This window comes from Nannobrachium achirus (assembly GCF_963921795.1).
Source record: "Nannobrachium achirus genome assembly, chromosome: 5".
NCBI classification, from domain to species: Eukaryota; Metazoa; Chordata; class Actinopteri; order Myctophiformes; family Myctophidae; genus Nannobrachium; species Nannobrachium achirus.
Window position 1 is genome coordinate 11,942,979 of NC_137814.1, and position 24,235 is coordinate 11,967,213.

The 24,235-nt window shown below is 41.2% G+C and overlaps 1 protein-coding gene across 1 annotated transcript in view; it reads right to left on the reverse strand.

Moving 5' to 3' along the window:
• The window catches only part of LOC308284598 (guanine nucleotide exchange factor VAV3-like), a gene marked incomplete at both ends in the record, with an annotated part of 124,773 nt that overhangs the window by 47,312 nt on the left and 53,226 nt on the right, over nucleotides 1–24,235 (reverse strand). Inside the window, 2 exons of the mRNA XM_080725264.1 lie at nucleotides 6,438–6,529; nucleotides 8,804–8,905. Coding sequence (XP_080581390.1) covers nucleotides 6,438–6,529; nucleotides 8,804–8,905 — 194 coding nt within the window. The remainder of the gene's footprint in view (nucleotides 1–6,437; nucleotides 6,530–8,803; nucleotides 8,906–24,235) is intronic.

Consider the following 24,235-nt stretch of genomic DNA (forward strand, 5'->3'; position numbering starts at 1 on the left):
TACTTAGCAATCTGGGGTGGAGGGGGGGGGGGTGTTTCGTTTTTTTCTTTTTTTTTCTTCAGCATTTCTCCCACATCAACTCTCATAATGAATCCGCCCACTCCAGTTCATATCGGTGCCAGCATGCATGGGTTTTTAGCGCGTGACGCCATGTGGTGTTAGAGTGAAAAGAGTCTTTTAGCACACTGGGTACAGAAGTCTTTACACATCCTGTTATCCCCTGACCCCCCCCCCCCCCCCCCCCACACACACACACACACACACACACACACACACACACACACACACACACACACACACACACACACACACTTTCTCTAAAAATATAACCTCATGATTCTTTCTTGAGCTTTAACCCAATATGTTTTGTAAGTATATTTTGTAAGGCATTGTCTGTATTACAGTGTTAATTTAGACAGCAAATTCTGATTTAGATTTAGTCTTTTGAATGACACACATTTAGTTTTAGCCTTCTGAAATTGTTTAGTCTTAGTACTAAATATCAGAGTCTTAGTCTATTCGTCTTAGTCAACAAAATTAACACTGCTGTATTATATGTGTTACTCATGAATGTACCTGTAGTACAAAAGACCATAATGGAAACAAGCCATTGGGGTGTTTTGTTATCTTTTTATAGCATAACCTTTGACTGTACAACCTGCTCTGTTATTAAGCATCTTTAGTGTTTTCCAGTATTCAACAAATCAATCAATATCACTCTTTTTTGGGGAATTCAAATGCAATACAATACATACTGCAGTTAAGCCCTTTGCACACAGGACAGTTGCGTTTTTTTCGTTTGCGGCATGGATAAAACGCATTGGATTTGGTGTGCAAGGCTGTGCGGAATCGGCGCTGCAGATCCATAAAGGAGTCATAAAAGGAGTGATGAGTTTTTTACCGCATGCGACAAGACGCACGAATCGAACTGGGTTCGATCGAGAAAAAAACGCACGGCGGCAGCCACTCGTTGCACGGCTAATTCGGAGCCGGTGTGCATGAGGTCATAGAGAATCATTGTTTTCTTTTCAAAAAATTATATTGTCCGTTTTATCCGTGCGGTTAAACGCGCCTGTGTGCAAAGGGCTTTACTTGATTACGTTTTTCATCTCGAGAAATCTGTGTTTCTTTTTCCCCTCTTTGAATAGACCAGTGGCTAGAATGTGCCTCCACAACCTCTCTGAGATCTCCTTAGGGGGATTATGTGGGGGAAGAAAAGAGAATTTAAAAAAAGAATAAGCTGAAGGAAATATTAGATCTCAAAGCCAAAAGGTTGGCCACATAATAACTCAGAGGGATATAGCTTTTATCTTCAGTCTATCCGCCGCCAAATCTCACGTGGGCCTATATATGACTACTGCCTGCCCTCAGGGGCGTCACAAGGGGGGGGGGGACTGAGTTACTAGGGCCCGAGGTGGAGGGGCCTTAATTATTTTATACTTTAGCTATTTTTGAAAAGTTGTGAAAATGTCTGCAAATCTTTGAATATACAGTATGTATTTTTGAAGCGAACATTTGTAACTAAAATTTTGCTTCTGGGGGGGGGGTTCCTGGAACTAAATATTTTGAGATGGGAAACAGGTTTTTTTTTTTAAAAACCTTAGAAGAAGGATTTGAGATATTCAAAGACTTGCACAAATCTTCACGATTTAAAAAAGCAAAAAATAGCACTCAGTGCGCGTGAGCTTGTATATCTGCTATTTTTCCATGGTTGAAGCACAAAATAATGCATGATAATGCGTTCCCAGTCTAAATGGGTTAAACCCCCTTCCCCTTATGAAGAACATTCATGGGGGGCCCGCAGTGAATACTTGTACCCAGGGCCCAGAATTTGGTGCGACGCCCCTGCCCGCCCCCACAGGTTTTCCAGCCTCGGAGCCGAGATGAAAAGTGACCAGCTATGGAGGTGGAGTGCACTGCCCTGAGTGGGCTTCACAAAGCCATGCGGTCAACATGCACTGACCTGGGTCTGCCTGCCTCTGTGACACGGTACCCCTCTGTGGTCAGATGGAGAGAGAGAGAGAGAGAGAGAGAGAGAGAGAGAGAGAGAGAGAGAGAGAGAGAGAGAGAAAGAAGGGGGGTGGAGGGGGATATGAGATGACACAGAGAGAGAGAAGAAGAAGAGAGATTTTATTTTGCATCAAGAGCCATGCCAAAGAACAATATCACTCTTAAAGGACAACTTTGTTTTTTTTACAACAAGGGTTCATATTTTAGATTGTATTTAGAGAAAAGAAAAAGTGAGTGTTAAAATGTTTTCATTTGCTTCATTCTGTTGTTTTATCGTGTTTACCGTGCTAAAATGTGGGGCATGCGTACGCATGGGGGCATGCGTACAAGTGGCTAAATATGTATTTTTAGACATAAGACAGCATTTTCTTTACTGCTATTTACACGTCTAGCCCCCATAAGACACATCCAACCATGAAAGGTTGCGTTGTATCTTTGGGAATGGGCTTATTCTGTGTAAAATGACATATTTAGCCACTTGTACGCATGCCCCCAACCACTGAAATAAGAATCTCTAAAACAATAGAAAGAAGTAAATGAAATAATTTTAACACTCATCTTTTATATTCTTTAATTACAATCTAAAATATGAACTCTTGTTGTAAAAAAACTAAAGTTGTCCTTTAACCGTTTCCTTGTGCCATGCTTGGTATGTCCGTGGTCATTTACCGCTCTAAAGCGGCCCGAAACATTGCAAATGATCGCCATTAAAAGCTGCAATATCTGATGAAATGGTCTAACACAGGGGTCTTCAACAGGGGGTCTGCCGGTCCGGGACCCCTAGGGCGTCCTCTCGAGTTACTAAAGGGGGTCCTCCAAACCTAGGATCATTATTTTAAATGGACAATTTGAACCCTCACATCCCTATTCTGAGGAGAACTTTAGCCAAAAATAGCAGATCTACAAGCTCTCAACGCCTCACAGTGCGCTACAAGCTCTCAACGCCTCACAGTGCGAGGCGTTGAGAGCTTGTAGATCGGCTATTTTTGGCAAGTAGGTTTGTTGTTGAGGTAAAAAAGAGCATACCAAGCGAGTGAAAGATCAAATGTTCTAAGTATCAACGATTTAAGTGGTTAAATATCTGAAAAGACACATTAACACAAATATAACATAGACTGATCAAATAAGTCAATAAAAATAAGATCAAATAAGTCAATAAAAATCTACAACACAATACAATATGTAGAGGGGGTCCCTGCTTTATCTCCCTCTCAGCTAAGGGGTCCTTGGCCTGAAAACGTTGAAGACCTCTGGTCTAAAGGTGGTTGCACACTGCTGCGTTTTTCGGGCCGAATATGAGAGTGAATTTCGGAGCGTGTGAAAAAAAATCAACCTCACGTTATGTCAGTCACGTTTGCACACTGACGCCCGTTTCGCGCACCACTCGGTCCCTTGCTCTCTCTATCTCTCTCTCTCTCCTTGCCCTGAAAAACGCATTTCGCAACGAAAAACGCAGCAGTGTGCAACCAGCTTAACACGTCATCGAAATATATTTTTTCTCCAAACAACCCAAAATATCACAACGTCAATTCTTTCCAATGCATGCTTATGGTGTGAATGTGTTGGAAGTGTATGAAGTTCTTGTGCAGCATGCTGCTACTATATGCTAATGACAGAGGCTGCGCTGGGTAGGAAGTCAAGGCTGAGCATGGGTGCAGGGTCCTCTTACCTGTGGCCTGATTGTGGCACTATCTGCAGGAGAGGAGAGACAGACACACTGTGAATACAAGATCAGCCTGTGACTACGCCCTGACACACACACGCACGCACGCACGCACGCACGCACGCACGCACGCACGCACGCACGCACGCACGCACGCACGCACGCACGCACACACACACACACACACACACACACACACACACACACACACACACACACACACACACACACACACAACGCACACACAAACGCACACACACACACACACACACACACACGCACACACACGCACACACACACGCACACACACACGCGCGCACGCACACACGCACGCACGCACGCACGCACGCACACACACACAGGGGTGTCGCAAACAAATTCTGGGCCCTGGGTTCAAGGATTCACTGTGGGCCCCTCATGAATTTTGTGCTTTAACTATGGGTGCAGCGCTGCAAGCTTGTAGATCTGCTATTTTTGAAAAATCTTAAAAACTTGCACAAGTCTTTGAATATTTCAAATCCTTCTGTTTCTAGTCAGTGGTGCTCAAACTTTTTCACACGAAGGACCCCCAAAATCATATGTATTTGGCCACGGACCCCCATCTCAAAATATTTAGTTCCAGGGACCCCCCAGAAGCAACATTTTCATTAACAAATGTTCGCTTAAAAAATACATATATTCAAAGATTTGCACACATTTTCACGACTTTTCAAAAATAGCAGATCTACAAGCTTGCAGCGCGGCACTCGGTGCTGCGCTGTGAGCTTGTATATCTGCTATTTTTTCAATAGCTAAATAATGAAAGCCCCTCCACCTTGGGCCCTAGTAACTCAGTCCCACTCTTCCCCCCCTTGTGACCCCCCTGCCCACACACACACACACACACGCACGCCACGCACACGCGCACACACACACGCACGCTCACACACACATACTCACACACACACACACTTAACAACCTGCCGTCACCCTCATAATCCGCTGGCATGCATAAAGACCAGGAGAGAGACGCATACGGTGCTTCTGTTGAGGAGGCCCGTGTGACACTGAGCTGTCTTTAGGTGTCTAGTTAGTCAGGGAGGGCAACGTAGCTGAACTAAAGTGCCGGGCAGGAGACACAAGGCTAAGGGGTTGACACAAAGGTTATGGGCAGAAATAACTACAGACATAATAGCCTGTCCTCTTGTTCGTATATTAAGGATCTGGCAAGTACAGACGTCGGAGAGCGCAAGGGCATATTGTACAGTATAGGTTGCATTTAGCTGTATCAGATGCTAGTGTCTTAAGATCCTCACTGCCTCTGCGACTCATTCATCTGCCTGAACATATATTCTTTCCAAATGTTGTCTGTCATGAGGATATTAACAAAGAACGTGAATATTATACACAGCGATAAAGAGATGACATTTTATTTGAAATTAGGCAGATTTTTACTAAAGAAGCAAATAAAGCTGCTGTCACCTTGTTAAGCAAAATACTCCCCAGCATTGTTTTTAGTTTACTCAGGCCTGACCTTAAAAGTACATTCAGTGGGTGGGGGCATGCGTACAAGTGGCAAAATATGTATTTTTTAGACACAATAAGCCCATTCCCAAGAAGCACCGCAATGCATCTTGGGACAACCCTTGTTGTAAAAAAACTAAGTTGTCCTTTAAAGGTGATATACCATGCATTAAAAAAGTATTTATGTCATATTGTTTATGTCCCAAAAATAAATCTTTTTGAAAAAAAAAAAAAAAAAAAAAAAACGGCCGTTTATGACGTCACAAACGGCAGCAAATCTGGACAGCCTGTTTTGAGAACCCGTGGGATGCTTTTAACCTCCTCCTTCCCAAAACCAGAGAAAGACACAACGGTCTGAAATGGGACTTTGTGAGGATAGAAGGTGCTAGTGGGACCCCAAAAAAAGGTTTTAAAATAGGAAAAGTGAATTTTCTTGGTGTATCACCTTTAAGTACCGTACTTGAGTAAATGTACTTGGTTACTTTTCACCACTGGTGGATATGAACCCGTAGCATTGGTAACAACACGGGGTCTAATAACCATGCTGCTTCCCCGTGGATCTCTGTTGATGGAGGCCTGCAACTTCTAACGTTTCTGTCATGCAAGCCTTTTTCTTTTTCTTTCTGCCTCCATTTCTCTGCACTTTAGATGTTTCAATGTGTTAGCCAGGCGTCGTCTTGAAGACAATTTAACAATAAAGGCGCATGCACTGCCAGCACTGGGTCTGGTGGTCAGGGGTGTCGCACCAAATTCTGGGCCCTGAGTACAAGGATTCACTGCGGGCCCCCGCACAATTATTTTGTGCTTTAACTATTGAAAAATAACAGATATACAAGCTCACAGAGCGGCACCAAGTGCAGCGCTGCGAGCTTGTAGATCTGCAATTTTTTGAAAAATCGTGAACATTTGTGCAAGTCTTTGAATATTTCAAATCCTTCTAATGTTTTTTGAAAAACCTATGTTTCTATGTCAGTGGTGCTCAAACATTTTCATGTGAAGGACCCCCAAAATGATATGTATTTGGCCACGGACCCCCATCTCAAAATATTTAGTTCCAGGGACTCCCCAGAAGCAAAATTTGAGTTACAATTTGGCGGTTTGCGAGGTTAGCTCTGGAATAACAAACGCAACACACGCAATTTCTAAGAAGTGGATTAATGCATTCTTAGACTACATTGCATAATGTCTCATTATTATGCAGAATAAGTATGAAACGTGATGAACTGTGCACCGCAGGATGAAATAATATACACCATCTCACCTGTCCTCCCACAGACTCCCAGACGGCCCAGGCATTCTTTGTGAGCCCCCACACCGCACTTCATACACAGATATCCCTGGTTAAAGATGCCCCTAACACAAATAAACAACAGGAACAGCATTACATTTAGTTCGTTTTTGTCTGAATTTTTGTTTTCGTTGAATGAAACCACTCACGTTGCCTTTTCAAACCTTTTTCAAAGGGGGCCACATTAGAAAACATTAAAACACTCAAGGGCAGAGGCGTCAACTGGGTATGGCAAGCTATGGCAGCTGCCATACCTTGGCTACAGGGGGAAATAATAAAATGTACTTTTCATCGTGCCTGTTGCTAAGGTATGGCAACATGACTGGTGTCTTGCACGCGCACGAGGGTGCGCGTGCAAGACACCAGTCATGTTGCCATACCTTAGCTTTTTCTGAACTGACGCCACTGCTCAAGGGCCATCTATCTCCTGACATAATGTACTTTCGGTCAGACCATAACAAAGTCACATACATATGCGTCGCATTGAAGCGATTTTATTTAACTATCATCATCAATATTTAATATCAATGGTCTTTTGTCAGGTTTCTGCTCTGAACAAAACACAAATAACCTTACTTCACATTACCAAATGTAACCAGAAGTGCAAGGTAAAAAATACAATAAAATAGCCTTTTTTTGACCCCTTCAGAATGAGACAACAGGGAACAAGGAATCCTGACAAATGATACTCTGGGAAAATATTCTTGTTTGACGGTGCTGGCGGGCCGGTTATAAGACAATTTAGGAATGAAGCTGCGGGCTGTATAAAATGTGTCGTCGGGCCGTATTTGGCTACACTTTGGACACCCCTGCCTTAAGCCCGGATCATAGTTGGGTCCGCGGTGGAAGGCTATCCACCGCGGTGTAGTCTTTTCGAGTCTTTTTGAGTCATGAAACTACAACGTTACATCATTCCTCGCGGTGGAGAGCTTTCCACCGCGAGTCCCAACACATCTCTCTGTTTTTACTATCAGACAGACAGGCTCTACACCCCGTTCACTGATTGGTCGACCTGAACCGGTCTAGACGGGGTAAAGGACTTCACCGTGGGCCGTGACTATGATGGCCTGCACTTATTTTCTGACTCAAATTTGTGGTGGATAGCTCTCCACCGTAGACTCTGATCCGGGCTTTAGGCCTACTAGTAATTTGTCACTTTCTGCGTGGAATGTTCAAACAAGTGTAAATGATCGATGCTTACAAGGTTCACATCCCTCGTTAAAAAATGTGCACTAGTAGTTACAACTTACAAGAAGGTAGGCTTACTGGTAGAGGTAGTCTTTTGAATTAGAATTAGGAATGCTGAAGGCAGTAAACATGGGAAGAATGTTGATGGTTTCAGTAAATTGCAAAGCTAAATGCATATCGTCATTGTCGGGTGAAAACCTTATATGTCAAAAACAGTTTGTTTTGTATTTATCATTTTAAAAATGATAAAAAAAATTATTTAAACTAGTGAAAACAGCAGATCTCATCTACAAGCACACACCGCCTCACACCGCGAGGTGTTGTGTGCTTGTAGATCTGCTGTTTTCACTACCTTTGTGCGACGGCCTTGTATGATGAAGCGAGGCTTTGCGTTGCGAAAAAAAATTACAAATTTAGAGAGATACAAGGTTTCTGCCCGACAGTGACAATATTCTACCATATTCTACCTTTACCACAATAAAAACATATTAATTCGATGTTTTATTTGTTGTTTTCCTCTTGTTACTGACAAGAGTAAGACATAACAGACCAACAGGGGCGTGGTGGCTATTTACCAAATCCTTCTAAATAAAAGAGTGCTCACAAAGGTGATGACCTCAGCCCTTTATAGGTCTCACTTGAGCACAGTGTTGATTTCGCCGACTAAAACTATGACGAAAATTCGACAACCTTTTTTCACTGACGAAAACGAAGTAAAAACGAATTAAAAATGTGTCTATGATGACTGATGAGTAAAACTAAGACTAAATATATTGATAATTTTGTCAACAAATAAAAACAAGACCAAAACCTTTTGACGAGTTGAGAAGAGATCCAGTAGAACTAAAAGACAAGTCATTTTATGGTTGGTTGCGCTCGGGTGTTGCGCTCTGTAAATAGCTGATACCTTGTGAGTTTGTAGATCGGCTATTTTCAGCATGCAACCAAGTGTAAAATCAGGCATTACGACACCATCAAGGCCTGCCAAAATATTTTTTTGTCAACAAAATCAACTGTAGATTTAGGCAACAAAAACTAAACTAAAACTAAAACATTTCAGATCACTAAAATGAGACTAAAACTAAATAAAATGTTATTCAAAAGACTATTACTAAAACTAAATCAAAACTTCCGGTCAAAATCAACACTACCTGAGCAACAGGTGACAGAAGCTGCATGAGGTGATTCTCTCAAAGGTGTGCATCTTGAACTGGTGTGAGTTACTGCTGGCGTTCTCTGGCTGGACGTTTGAACTGAGAGACAAAAGGTAAGAAGGAACGACAGACAGAAACAGAAATATAATTGAATAAGGCATCTCTAATACGTTTTCCATAGCATCTTTTGAACGACAGAACACGTGCACACATGTGCATCATGTGTGCACGCAGTGGTGGGAAAAAATTATTTTACTCAAGCTAAGGAATAGTTCACCCCCAAAATGTTTTTTTTTCTATTGATTACTCATGCCATGGAGATATGAGTTCAATAATATGTTTTCGTATTTGTCGCATTCCTAAAACAAAACAAATTTTACCCCCGTTGATTCCTGGGAAACATTTATTGTAATCAAATTATTGTCTTAGGAATGCGACAAATACAAAAGAATATATTATTGAACTCAAGTCTCCATGGTGTGAGTAATCAATAGGAAAAAAGTCATTTTGGGGGCGAACTACTCCTTAAAAGTATCAATACTACAATGTAGAGATAGTCTGTTGCAATTTGAAGTCCGTAATTCAATATTTACTAGAGTAAAAGTACAAAGGTATTGGTATCAAAAAGTACTTGTAGAAAGTACTCATTATGCAGGTCGCAATTACTATCAAAACCTCCACCGCCTGTCTGTCCGTCAGTCCGTCAGTCAGTCAGTCAGTCAGTCAGTCTGTCTGTCTGTCACGTCACGTCACACTTTTGCCCTACTCATATCTCCGCCATCGTTGCCCCCTATCCATGTGAAATTTTCCACACATTTTTGAACACTGCTCCTACAGTTTTTGCCCTAAAATCACACAAAACCGCTACACAGTATGTCTACACTCATCTCATCAACATGGATCTGTCCCATATAGCGCCACCATCAGGCCGATTTTTTAAACACATTTTTGGACCAAAAATCACGCTGCGACCTGACGGTCGCTTATCTCCCGATTAGGGAGTCTAACTGGTATTATATTATATTATATCATATCATATTAAAAAAGCAGATCTACATGCTCTCTCTGCTATTTTCAAACGGGCAAAATGTATATAGGGCTGAAGTGGTTAATGTATGTTTTGTAATAATAATCTAAATCTACTAAGTAACGATTAACTAAAGTTTTCAAATCGTTGTAGTGGAGTAAAAGCTCAGTAATACTACTGTAAAGTAAAATTGTACTTAAGTACAGTATTTGAGTAAATGTACTGTACACCACTGCGTTACTGTACACCACTGCGTCTGCATGTGATTCAAACGGCCAAATAGTCAAACCTCTGTAATGAAAAGGTGTCTATGTTAGAGACTGCACATGAACCCTAGAAAGGAGGACGCCTTTGCAGTAAGAATAAAAGCCAGTGACATCCCTCATCCCTCCCCCGTGTCTGACTGACACACCAGTCACAACTAGGGATGGGACGATATGAACATTTCATATCACGATTATTGTTACAAAAGAAATCGTCATTTAATTACGATATTATCACGATCAAATCAAAATCCATTATCCTGGGGCGGCGCGTTGTGAGCTTGTAGATCGGCAATTTTTTGGCAAAGACATTTGATAGAGAGTGGGAAAAAAAGACTGTATCAAGTACGTATATTATATGTACCTTTTACCAATTATAGAGGGTTTAAGTGGTACCGGATATATGCAGCTCAGCAAATAAAAGGTGAATTGATCCCAGTGCATGACGGAGGACGATATCACGATACATTAAATCTCCACGATACGATTATCGTGAGTGTTTTTTTATCACGATAAACGATAGTATCGCTTATCGTCCCATCCCTGTAGTCACAGCTACTTAAACTGAACATTGCTGCGATTGACTCTCTAATGAGGAACCCACTTCCTTTTCACAGGTGCAGTACATTTGTCTGTCTCGAAGGGGGGGCTCTTTTTCTAGTGTTATTTTAAAAAACACACATCGCAAACCACAACCCAGAGCCGCGTATCTGCAACAACAAGTACAGTATTTTCCGGACTATAAGGCGCACCGGACTATAAGGCGCACTGTCAATTAATGGTCTATTTTCGAACTGTTTTCATATATAAGGCGCACCGGACTATAAGGCGCACATAATAGACGCTACCATTGTGTTATGCATCCAACAGATGGAGCTGTGCTAAAGGGAATGTCAATGTCAATGAATGATCCATATATAAGGCGCACTGGACTATAAGGCGCACTGTAGTTTTTTGAGAAAATAAAAGGCTTTTAAGTGCGCCTTATAGTCCGGAAAATACGGTATGTCCTTCGTGAAAGGAAATTGAGGGAGAGAGCCCACTTACTGGTAATCAGAGGTCTCAATCGAGAGCCACATTTATAACCCTCTCCATCAACCCAGAAATGCAGAGGCGGTGCTGTAGGCTACGCACGCACCTCAATATCAAAACAATGTGAAATGCAGAGGCGGTGCTGTAGGCTACGCTACGCACCTCAATATCAAAACAATGTGAAAAAGAAGACGTCTCACCGGGCCAACCTCCCACCGTCACACAGTAATGAAAAGAATGTACCTCCAAAAGCCTCTGATTTGAAAACCAAGTGAGACATCAAATTGAAACAACAGATAGAGTGAACTCTTCGCAGTCTATTCGCGTTTTGAATGACTTTTGTTTTCCGTTTGTGCTCGTCTCTGTGCATGTGTGTGTGCGTGTGTGCGTGCGTGTGCGTGTGTGTGTGTGTGTGTGTGTGTGTGTGTGTGTGTCTGTGCGTGCGTGCGTGCGTGCGCGCGTGTGTTCACGCAAAATTCAAGGACGCGCAGACTAGAATTTTAGAGGGGGATGATATTTCTAAATGGGCACTTTTGGGGAAAAACGCGTTGTGAGCTTGTAGATCAGATATTTTTGGTGCATGACACTGAGCTCAACCACAAGTATAAATATAGCTGCAAGCAGCGATAAAGTGGCCAAGGCAGAAAAAGCAGGAAAGCAAAAAAGCATCAAGGGAAAGCAAAGAAGAAATCAAAGAAAAACTGGAAGCAGTGTTCTTCCGAACAGGTCTCCGGCAGGTCAGGTGTTTTTTTTTTGCCTAGTGGTGACTCTATAATAGGCCAAAGTCAAAAGGGTACCACGTGTTCTTGGGCCTTTCACGGCAATCGGACGCTGCATGCGGGATTTGAGGCATTTTGTTCCAAAAATGGGTTTTGCAAAAATGTACCCGCTGGTGGCGCTATAACAGGCCAATGTGAGAAGGGTGGCATCTGTTCCTTGGCCTAGTAGGAATGTGCGTGCAATATCTCACACAAATAGCAGGCTGCGTTTGAGACATTTTGTTCAAAAAGGAGCAATCCTGCAAACCTTGGAATACAATGTTAGCCAATTAGATAGAATGATATTGGACAAATCCGTCATGATTACATCACTGTAGAGATACTGTGTGCCCATTTGTGTGATTATCGGATAAAATCTGAAGGAGTAATATCGAAGAATGCGTTTTCGGCCTTCTGGTGGCGCTATAAATGACAGACTCTGCCGATTTTACACTAATCGGCATAGTTATTGGTAAAAGCACAAATTGACCTCTACACAACATGTATGCAAAAGACTATATGCAACAGACATAAAATAGTTCCAAAGAACTCCTCAAGGTTTTAACTCAATATCTTTATTTTCCAACTTTTTCATTAGTTGTCTTTGTTGAAGAGTTGGTCATCAGGTTGTAAACCTTCAAAACAGAGGGTTATGTTTTCAAATAATAAGTAGTAAACGTCTTCAAATAAAGTTTTTAAACATTAAGTATTGTGAAGTCTGAACCCAAACCAGCACACGGAAACAGTTCTCAAGGTGAAAACGCAATAAGCGTTGTTTTATTCAATGGGGCGTTCCCCTAAAACATGAAATAAAGTTCTTCCCAAAACCGGGGCTTTTAACTCAAAATATGCTTCTTTCCAGAACTTAACAAACAGGGGTTACATTCGAAACACATGTTTCACAGTATGCCGTTGCTTCCATTAACACATGCCATTTCTCTTCCAAGATGCAGATGCAGCTCCTAATTTGCCTACAATGGGAACAGATAGAACCACCATTAGCAATGTGGCAAAATACAGAGCAAATGTGCGACAGAGGAGAACATAGTGGAGTTTTGCTTACTGCTCGATGGAAGAGTCCCTTCGAGAGCCAGCTACACAGTGAAGCAGAGCTCGGTGGTTAAGAGCAAAAACATTTGGATTGCCTGACTCGGAGAAGCTGTGTTGCGGCCAGGTGCTGACAAATCAAACTGATTGCAACAAGCAGCCATCTTAGCTGCTGCATTCTGGGAAATGTAGTTTTTCTGAAAACCAACAAAGCCATCAGTTAGATTCAGTTCACATGCAAAAAACAGGGCCTGGATAAAAAAAAGAAAAGAAAAATCAACTAATCAGCCGATCTACAAGGTTAAAACAAAATAAAGTCAACAGATCTGCTGATTTGGAGGTTGTGATTTGCCATCCAATTTGCGTGATTTTAGGCCAAAATCTGTAGGAGCAGTGTTGAAAAATGTTTTGCAAGAATCGGCCTCATGGTGGCGCTGGAGGGCCATATAAGAAATCAGGCAGCCAAGGAGTGTGTGCAAAGTTTGGCATGGATAGGGGCAATGGTAGCGGAGATATGAATAGGGCAAAAGTATGATGTCACACGGACAGAGTGACAGCCGGTGGAGGTTTCGATAGTAACTGCGACCTAACAGTCGCAATAATACTCACATCTCTTTAGTTAAATGCTTACATTAAAGAAAGAGATGAGGCCACACCCCAAACAATAGTGGACACAGGCAATCATCCACAACTAAACACTCCTGACAATATAAAACACATTCTCACTGTAAACCATAGAACCAAAATAACACAGTAAAACGGTAAAAGAGACCATACAAAACACAAGCAAACAGTCTTACAGGTTAACAGAGCAGCACACAGCCTCCTCAACTCAGCAGTGTTTTGCTCAAACTGTTCAGATGGATTCAATCGGCCGACGCCCAACAAGCAACCATCTTAGCTGCTGCATTCTGGGAAATGTAGTTTTTCTGAAAACCAAACAATTAGATTCAGTTCACAGGCAAAAAAACGAAAAAAAAAAAAAAAAAAAAAAACAACTAATCAGCCGATCTACAAGCTTAAAACAAAATAAAGTCGACAAATCTGCTTATCTACAAGCAATAATTACCGAAATGAATCTTTTTACATTCCAATCCCAAAACCAGAAACAAACATTTCCGAGCCACATGTTCACTTACCAATTGTCTTAGTCACGCAGCCTCAGTGTCAATATCAGAGTTGGTCAGGTGGATCTAAAAGCAATATAGTGTGGGTTAAATATAAATGGAGTAATGCTGTTAGAAATTGGAATAGTCTTGAAATGAAATGTGTACAAACCTGCAGCAGCTCCAATGAGGTTACTGAACAAACTGAAAAAAGACTGGCTTTATACAGGGTGTGGTGATTACGAATGCTCGGCAGCTGCGACTCAGGGACCGTGGTCAAAACATTGCATGTGAAAAATAAGAATATATTCCATTTGAAAAATAAAATAAAATGACTGTAATTCCCGCTGAACCGTGGGTTACAAGTGCACAAGTGCACAGTGCACTAACCTACATTATTGCAAAGTGTGATTAAAATGTGACTTTGAATGTATGTTTTAGAGGCAGAAGAATAATTTGCCAGCAGCATCAACCATGCTTCCAAACACACTGAGCACGCACGCACACACACACACACACACACACACACACACACACACACACACACACACACACACACACACACACACACACCTGTGCCTAACCATTCTGCATTAGAGGTGGGATTTATGGCTCTTTGAAGTGAGACAGTACCATCGATCTGGCTCACTAAAAAGAGCCGTTCAAAAGACTGGCTCATTTGGCTCCTTGTATATTTATATATTTTTAAGAAGAATTTGTTTAAACATGAATCCACAAGGTGGCACCACATTCCTCTGCTGACAGTTGAGATCACAATTTAGTATTTACCCTTTTCATAAAATGTGTGTGTAAATTAAGCTACCTTGACTTTTGTTATTCATAAAACACCAAAAAAAACAAGCAGGCAACAATGAACTTGCTCCTCCACTTGTTCTCTCTCTCTCACTCACTCACTGTACTCAGTCAGTACTCAGTGGAGTAGCAAGGAGATGTTGAATTGGGGGGAGGGGGTCTCCCCCCCAAATGAACGGCTCTCTACTGCGCAAACCGGATCCCAACGTTCACTTCAAAGAGCCGTTCAAAAGATTCGATTCGTTCGCGAACGTCCCAGCTCTATTCTGCATCTAACCTAAGGCCCAGATCATGGGAAAACCCTACTCACGTCAGGGTGGGGGGTCCCCAGTTCAAATATGATTATTTTTGGTTTCAGTGATATTTGGACTTACCCTCTACAGTAGTTCATCATGAAAATGTTACTTTGCATGTATGTTTTAGAGGCAGAAGAATAATTTGCATAATACTTATGCATTGAATTATTAAAAAAGCATGCTTCAATTTTTAAAAAATCCGATCTGACAGATCTTTAGATATTGGTCCAAAGTTCATGTAAAAAAGGTTCCGTGCACGTGACGCGAAAGTTCCGGAATAAAGGCGGGTTTAAGTGTTTTACAAACTGCTCAAAATGGCGGAAAATCTAAGGGCGGAGCTTACTTAACAAAGACACAGATGTCTTCCGCTTGAGTCAAGGCACGCGTGTAAGCAAGTTGCATGTCTTCAAACGAAACGAGGCATGACTTATGCCCCTTTAAAGTTTGAGTTTTCAAACGCTTCGTATAGCGCCCCCCTTTGGCCAATTGGAGTAAGATTGCTTTCAGTGATATTTGGACTAACCCTCTACATATTTGCCAAATGCCATGAACGTGTCACTTTGCATGTATGATTTAGAGGCAGAAGAATAATTTGCATATAACTGCAACATTGAGTGAATTATTAAAAAATAACGTTTCGCTTTAAAGAAAATCCGCCTAACTTCTCAGACCGTATTGGTCCAAAGTTCATGTAAAAAAGGTTTCGCGCACGTTACGCGAAAATCCCAGGAGGAGATACATTTTGACTGTTTTTCATATAATTCAAAATTGTGGGAGAAGTAAAGGTCAGAGGTCAAAAGTCAGAGCGTAAAAGTTGTTCGGCATGAGGAGACGCATAAGTGTATACAGGTTTCATTGCTGTACCTGAAACAGGGCATGAGCTACACCTGTTCAAAGTTGGCATTTTTCAAAGGCTTCCTACAGCGCCACCCTTTGGCCGATTGTTGCGAGCTTCGCGTTTTAGCCGTTTGGCATAGTCCTCTGCCATACTGCCGAGTTTCGTAAAAAGCGACTGCGCGGTCTAGCCGCTAGAGAAAAAGTGGCGGAAGAAGGAGATGAAGTCCAATATCAAATATAGCTGCAAGCAGCGATAAAGTGGCCAAAGCCAAAAACACCTCAAATCATGAACACAGCCTGCAATGTGCGTGAAATCTTGCAAGCACATTCCCAATAGGTCAAGGAACAGATACCACCCTTCTTACATTGGCCTGTTATAGCGCCACCAGCGGGTCAACTTTTGCACAACACATTTTTGGAACAAAATGGACCAATCTTTGACGTCAGTAACGTCAAAGAGAGCACTGCCTGCGATATTGACATTTTGTACTTTTATAGCCATTGTTTTCTGGCTTGAAGCGAGCCCACAATTGTTTCGAAGGAACAATATTTTTCTAGTGTTGTTTAAACCAGTATTTCGATCATTTTCATTGCAAGGACCATCCATTTGTCCAAGGTATCTGAAAATAGTTTGTGGCATGGACCCATGGACCCCCATACCAGATTTGTGTTGTTTCCAAAATATTCAACATTTGTCTTTTTTTTTTTTAGAATTTATTTGAAAATAGCAGATCTACAGAGAGAGAGAGAGAGAGAGAGAGAGAGAGAGAGAGAGAGAGAGAGAGAGAGAGAGAGAGAGAGAGAGAGAGAGAGAGAGGGATCTAGAACACTATAGAATCAAAAACAGATCTTAGAACACAGAATTCATAGATCTAGAACACATAGAATTCAGAAATATAGAACACATAGACACATGGCAGAACACATAGAATGTGTACAGTACAGTACGGTTAGGTACAGTACAGTAAAGTACAGTAAAATACATTACAGCAAGGTACAGTAGAGTACAGTAAAGTACAGTACAGTAAGGTAAGGTAGAGTACAGTAGAGTACATTAAAGTACAGGTACAGTAGAATACAGTAGCATACAGTAAAGTACAGTACAGTACAGTAAGGTATAGTAAGATACAGTTGAGTACATTAAAGTATAGTAAGGTACAGTAATGTACAGTAATGTACAGTAAGGTACAGTAGAGTACAGTAAAGTACAATACAGTACGGTACAGCAGAGTACAGTACAGTAAGGTACAGCAGAGTACAGTAAAGTACAGTAGTGTACAGTCAAGTACGGTAAAGTACAGTACAGTAAGGTACAGTAGTACAGTACAGTACAGTACAGTACAGTACAGTACAGTACAGTAAGGTACAGTAAGGTACAGTATAGCACAGTAAGGTACAGTACAGTACTTTATTGTGACTGTCCTTTCGTAACATTTTGGCATCACCTGTTGTGACCTCACCTGTCCATATATGGGAATTCCCAGATGAATTACTGTTAGGGGAACCACACTAACAGAATCCCTTTCAAGCCCATATATGGAGATCCCTGATGTCATCGATATTAAGCCCATATCTGGCTAATATACAGTAGTATATATTGTGTCAATCAAACCCGTGTCGCTGCCACGACACAAGTCACACTTGCAAATGAATTCTGTCCTTGTCACTTGCATATCAATATTTGGGAAAATATTTTGTCCACATTTTGTCCAACTTTGTCCAGAGTCATGTTTATTAAAATGGAAAATGTTCAATGCAGAACACTCCTGTCATATGTTTAGATGGACAAGTAGGAAATGGCTGTATACAATAATACAATAGACTTGTTTTTTCCAGTCCAGACAAGGTTTGAACTCCAAACCGTTTGCATGAAAGGCATATACTCTAACCACTACACTGGGACAGTCACAGCTGTTGTATCAGTCATGTTTAATGTATAAAAAACACACACACACACACACACACACACACACACACACACACACACACACACACACACACACACACACACACACACACACACACACACACACACACACACACACACACACACACACACACACACTGACTGGCTTTTTACTTGGGTGTGGTGGGTAGTGACTGACTCAGGCCTGCACAATGTGAAAAGATCACACAAAGATGAGGTTTCTTCCTTTATGTAACGATGCCAGCTTTTTAGAATATTAATTTGCCTCGGACGCTTCATAGGCATATTAGATAAAGGTCCTTAGATTGAGTGTAGAATGTTTCATGCAAATTGCTCAAAAATCACAGGATAAATACGGGTTTAAGCGTTTTACAAACTGCTTAAAATCATATAGCGGCCCGCTTTGGCCAATTGGGTTAAGATTGGTTTCAGTGATATTTGGACTAACCCTCTATAGTAGTTCATCATGAAAATTTGACTGCATGTATGTTTTAGAGGCAGAAGAATAATTTGCATGAAACTGCAATATTGATTGAATTATTAAAAAAGCCTGTTGGAGACCATATTGGAGGCTTAGTCTAGCCGCCTGTGCCCTACAGACATATGCACTCAGCTTAAATATATTGCACGCACACGCATGCACGCACGCCACACAGCGAGAGAGCTGCAAGGCCCTTTCCAAGAGCATAGTCTAGTGCAGTGTTTATTATTTTTCCTTTATCTTGAGTTTTGCCTTTTGTTCCTGAGTTCTATTTTTGTCAAAGTTTATTTTTGCTATTTTTGAATTTTGGGTTTCATTGTAGGCTACAAAATTGCATGGAGGAGAAATTAAAATCTTAAAACGCCCCTCTTAAGCCGTTCTTTAGAGCCTCCTAGGCCATCAGCCAACTTCACATACTGGTTTAAAAATATTAGAATGCCCAATAACCAACTATAGTATTTTTAGAGACACAAATTGCTTATTATAAGCAGACATGGCAACCCAGGTACATTCAGAGCCCAGAGCGCCAACTACTGACACTTTAATGCAAGGAGAACAGGAAACCAAATTATGTTTTTCAGGACAGCTTTTTCAGCCTCCGCCTCTTTCAGGATATGAACAGGATAACGGGGGTGGTGCCAGGATTAACATGAATATATAGAGATAAATACTGAATAAAAGTACAAAGGCATTGGCATCAACTTGAAACATTTTGAAAATAGCAGATCTACAAGCTCACAATGCAATGCAACGCATGAGCATTTACTGGAGTAGCCTAAAAGTAAGAGTATACAAGTGAAGTATAAAATACCTCAAAATTATACTAAGGATAGTATTTGAGTAAATGTACTCAGTTACTTTTACACCACTGGCATTGTAGACCCAGATGCTTGTGAAACATGATAAAGAAATAGTCATGCAATAGTATGAATTTCAGTTTATTTACACAAAGGATTTGCAATTGCAAAATATTATAGCAGCATTATTTTCTGTAAGTGGCTAGCAGAGTCAGACTTAACTAAACTTAAATTGTTTTTATTGAAAAACGTTGAGGGGAAGGCGGCTGGGGGTCAAAACTTGGAACTTTAGGGGCTCACATGGGGCTGCTGTCTGGGGCAGCCAGCCTAGGTGGGGGAGGGAAAGAGAAATTAGGTGAGCTTCAGAATAATTACAGTTGAGCCGCAAGGTAGAGAAGAGGTGTTCAATCTGCCCGTTCCACACAGTTCAGAATAATGAACCCACTTACACTGCCTTTCTTTGGCTTCAATGAAGCAATCTGGGAGCTGGTACTGATTGTCAGCTGATTGTCAGATGGGCTTCAGGTGTGAGGCTGAGCTTCCCCTGCATGGTTTGAAACAATAAATGAATGCACTCAAACATCATTACTTTATAAAGAAACTCAAAGTCATTACTTCAAAATCAAATCAAACTAGGAATGAGTGTCACTGCAGCTGCTTTTTCCTACCCATAACCATAGGTCAGACAGGATTGTGTCAGTCTTTCTGCAGGCTCGCCATCTTTCAGATTCAGTTCTAGGCAATAAACCTGGCCTGGATCAAAGAAAAAGGCCAAATGAATAGAAAAACACAAATTCAAATAATCTGCTACAGGCTTGAAACAAAATAATTCCATTAATCTGCCCAACTAGGCATTGGCATTAAACTCAAAATACATCAATTCAATAATCAACGTTGCAGCTAACATACAAGCATTACATTCCAAAAGAAATCGTTTAACATTTAGATCCCAAAACCAAAAACAACATAACATTTCAGAGCACATGGTCACATTGTTCCTCCATCACACACAGCCAGTGTATGGAGTGGATCAGGTAGGTATGGTCAGGTGAGGTAAATCTAAAAGCCAAATTATAGTATGGGTAAGTATAATGAATGAAACTGTTAGAAATTGGAATAGTTGTTGGAATAATGAACAGTGTACAGACCTGCAGCTGCTGCATAATGTAGCAGTGAGTAGCAGCAACCACCAGCACCATGCAGCGTCCAAACAATCTGAGAGGGGGGGAGTGGCCTCAACTCAACCACTATTTATACCCTTGCTTAAGAAGGTTGCCATGTTTGGTCGGGTTGCCATGTTCAGTTGCAGTACCAGGGTTTTCACGGCAAAATGTTGTCAAATGTATTTTAAATGCATGAGGTAAGGCTTGAACAGGGGACTTCTGGAATGATAGACAAAGGCCTTACCAGGTGAGCTATGCACAGCTCTGCACAGTGAGATAATATTACTTTAAATGTTTGTTTTAGAGACAGAAGAATAATTTGCATACAACTTGCAATATTGATTGAATTATTAAAAACTATTAAAAATGCATGTTTCAATTTTTAAAAAATCCGATCTGACAGATCTTTAGATATTGGTCCAAAGTTCATGTAAAAAAAGTTCCGTGCACGTGACGCGAAAGTTCCGGAATAAAAGCGGGTTTAAGTGTTTTACGAACTGCTCCAAAAGGCGGAAAATCGAAGGGCGGAGCTTACTTAACAAAGACACAGATGTTTTCAGCTTGAGTCAAGGCACGCGTGTAAGCAAGTTGCATGTCTTCAAACGAAACGAGGCATGACTTATGCCCCTTTAAAGTTTGAGTTTTCAAACGCTTCGTATAGCGCCCCCCTTTGGCCAATTGGAGTAAGATTGCTTTCAGTGATATTTGGACTAATCCTCTACATATTTGCCAAATGCCATGAACGTGTCACTTTGCATGTATGATTTAGAGGCAGAAGAATAATTTGCATATAACTGCAACATTGAGTGAATTATTAAAAAATAATTTTTCGCTTTAAAGAAAATCCGCCTGAGTTTTCAGACCGTATTGGTCCAAAGTTCATGTAAAAAAAGTTTCGCGCACATTACGCGAAAATCCCAGGAGGAGATACATTTTTACTGTTTTTCATATAATTCAAAATTGTGGGAGAAGTAAAGGTCAGAGGTCAAAAGTCAGAGCGTAAAAGTTGTTCGGCATGAGGAGACGCATAAGTGTATACAGGTTCCATTGCTGTACCTGAAACAGGGCATGAGCTACACCAGTTCAAAGTTTGCACTTTCGAAGGCTTCCTACAGCGCCACCCTTTGGCCGATTGTTGCGAGCTTCGCGTTTTAGCCGTTTGGCATGGTCCTCTGCCATACTGCCATGAACGTGTCACTTTGCAGTATGATTTAGAGGCAGAAGAATAATTTGCATGAAACTGCATTATACGGTTAATTATTAAAAAATAATGTTTCGCTTTAAAGAAAATCCGGCTAACTTTTCAGACCGTATTGGTCCAAAGTTCATGTAAAAAAAGTTTCGCGCACGTTACGCGAAAATCCCAGGAGGAGATACATTTTTACTGTTTTTCATATAATTCAAAATTGTGGGAGAGGTAAAGGTCAGAGGTCAAAAGTCAGAGCGTAAAAGTTGTTCGGCATGAGGAGACGCATAAGTGTATACAGGTTTCATTGCTGTACCTGAAACAGGGCATGAGCTACACCAGTTCAAAGTTTGCACTTTCGAAGGCTTCCTACAGCGCCACCCTTTGGCCGATTGTTGCGAGCTTCGCGTTTTAGCCGTTTGGCATAGGCCTCTGCCATACTGCCGAGTTTCGTAAAAAGCGACTGCACGGTCTAGCCGCTAGAGCAAAAGTGGCGGAATAATAATAATAAATATAGCTGCAAGCAGCGATAAAGTGGCCAAGGCATAAATAGCAGGAAGGCAAAAAGGCATCAAGGGAAAGCAAAGAAGACATCAAAGAAAAACTAGAAGCAGTGTTCTTCCGAACAGGACTTCGGCAGGTCAGGTAGGTTCTTTTGGCCTAGTGGTGACTCTATAATAGGCCAAAGTGAAAAGGGTGCCATGCGTTCTTGGGCCTTTCACGGCAATCGTACGTTGCATGCAGGAGGCATTTTGTTCCAAAAATGTGTTTTGCTAAAGTTGACCCGCTGGTGGCGCTATAACAGGCCAATGTGAGAAGGGTGGCATCTGTTCCTTGGCCTAGTGGGAATGTGTGTGCAAAATCTCACACGCATAGCAGGCTACGTTCATGATTTGAGACATTTTGTTCAAAAAGGAGCAATCCTGCAAACCTTGGAATTCAATGTTAGCCAATTAGATGATATCGGACAAATCCGTCATGATTACATCACTGTAGAGATACTGTGTGTACTGATTTGTGGGATTTTCTGATAAAATCTGAAGGAGTAATATCGAAGAATGTGTTTTCGGCCTTCTGGTGGCAGATGTGAAAAATGCAGGGCACAGGTTTTTCCTTGGCCTCTGGGAAGTGTGCATACAAAGTTTTACACTAATCGGGGGAGTTATAGATAAAAGCACAAATTGACCTTTACACAACATGTATGCAAAATACTATATGCAACAGACATAAAATACTGTGATACTATTCACCCAGTTTGCTAATGTACATAGTAAGCCTTGCCAAGCCATGAAGACCATAACTGTAAAGTCTACCAAATGTCATGATTTTAAGCTTATATCAACCCCAAGCGGGATTCTATCCAACGTCCTTCTGCATGAAAGGCACATGCCCTGACCACTACACTAGACAGCCACAGCATCTGTTAACCATGTTTGTTTTAAAAAAAAAAGAAAAAAAAAAGTTCTATGTAGGCTGAGTGCCTTGATTTTATTGATTTTCTTTTTCTTCATATTTTGGAGGCTTGGGGTGAAATCAATCTGAGTAAATGTAATCTGAGTATTTCTGAAATTTTCGAGTGATCATATTTTCTTGTGCACGTGACCCCATATTGGAGGCCATATTGGAGGCTCGGTCTAGCCGCCTGTGCCCTATAGACATATGCACCCTGCTTAAAGATATTGCACGCACACGCATGCACGCACGCCACACAGCGAGAGAGCTGCAAGGCCCTATCCATGGGCTGCGTTTATTATTTTTCCTTTATCTTGAGTTTTGCCTTTTGTTCCTGAGTTCTATTTTTGTCAAAGTTTATTTTTGCTATTTTTGAATTTTGGGTTTCATTGTAGGCTACAAAATTGCATGGAGGCGGCTGGATAAATGAAAATCTTAAAAAAATCTTAAGCCGTTCTTTAGAGCCTAGGCCATCAGCCAACTTCACACACTGGTTTAAAAATATTAGAATGCCCAATAAGCAACTATAGTATTTTTATAGACACAAATTGCTTATAAGCATACATGGCAACCCAGGTACATTCAGAGCCCAGAGCCTAGAACGCCAACTACTGACACTTTAATGCAAGGACAACAGGAAACCAAATTATGTTTTTCAGTACGTCTTTTTCAGCCTCCGCCTCTTTCAGGATATGAACAGGATAACAGGGGCGGTGCCAGGAATAACATGAATATATAGAGATAATACTGAATGAAAGTACAAAGGTATTGGCATCAACTTGACATTTTTTTAAAATAGCAGATCTACAAGCTCACAATGCAATGCAACGCATGAGCATTTACTGGAGTAGCCTAGAAGTAAGAGTATACAAGTGAAGTATAAAATACCTCAAAATTATACTAAGGATAGTATTTGAGTAAATGTACTCAGTTACTTTTACACCACTGGCATTGTAGACCCAGATGCTTGTGAAACATGATAAAGAAATAGTCATGCAATAGTATGAATTTGAGTTTATTTACACAAAGGATTTGCAATTGCAAAATATTGTAGCAGCATTATTTTCTGTAAGTGGCTAGCAGAGTCAGACTTAACTAAAGTGAAATTGTTTTTATTGAAAAACGTTGAGGGGAAGGCGGCTGGGGGTCAAAACTTGGAACTTTAGGGGCTCACATGGGGCTGCTGTCCTGTGGGCAGAGCAGACTATGGATTCCAATTGGGGGGTGTTGGAACCCAGCCAGCC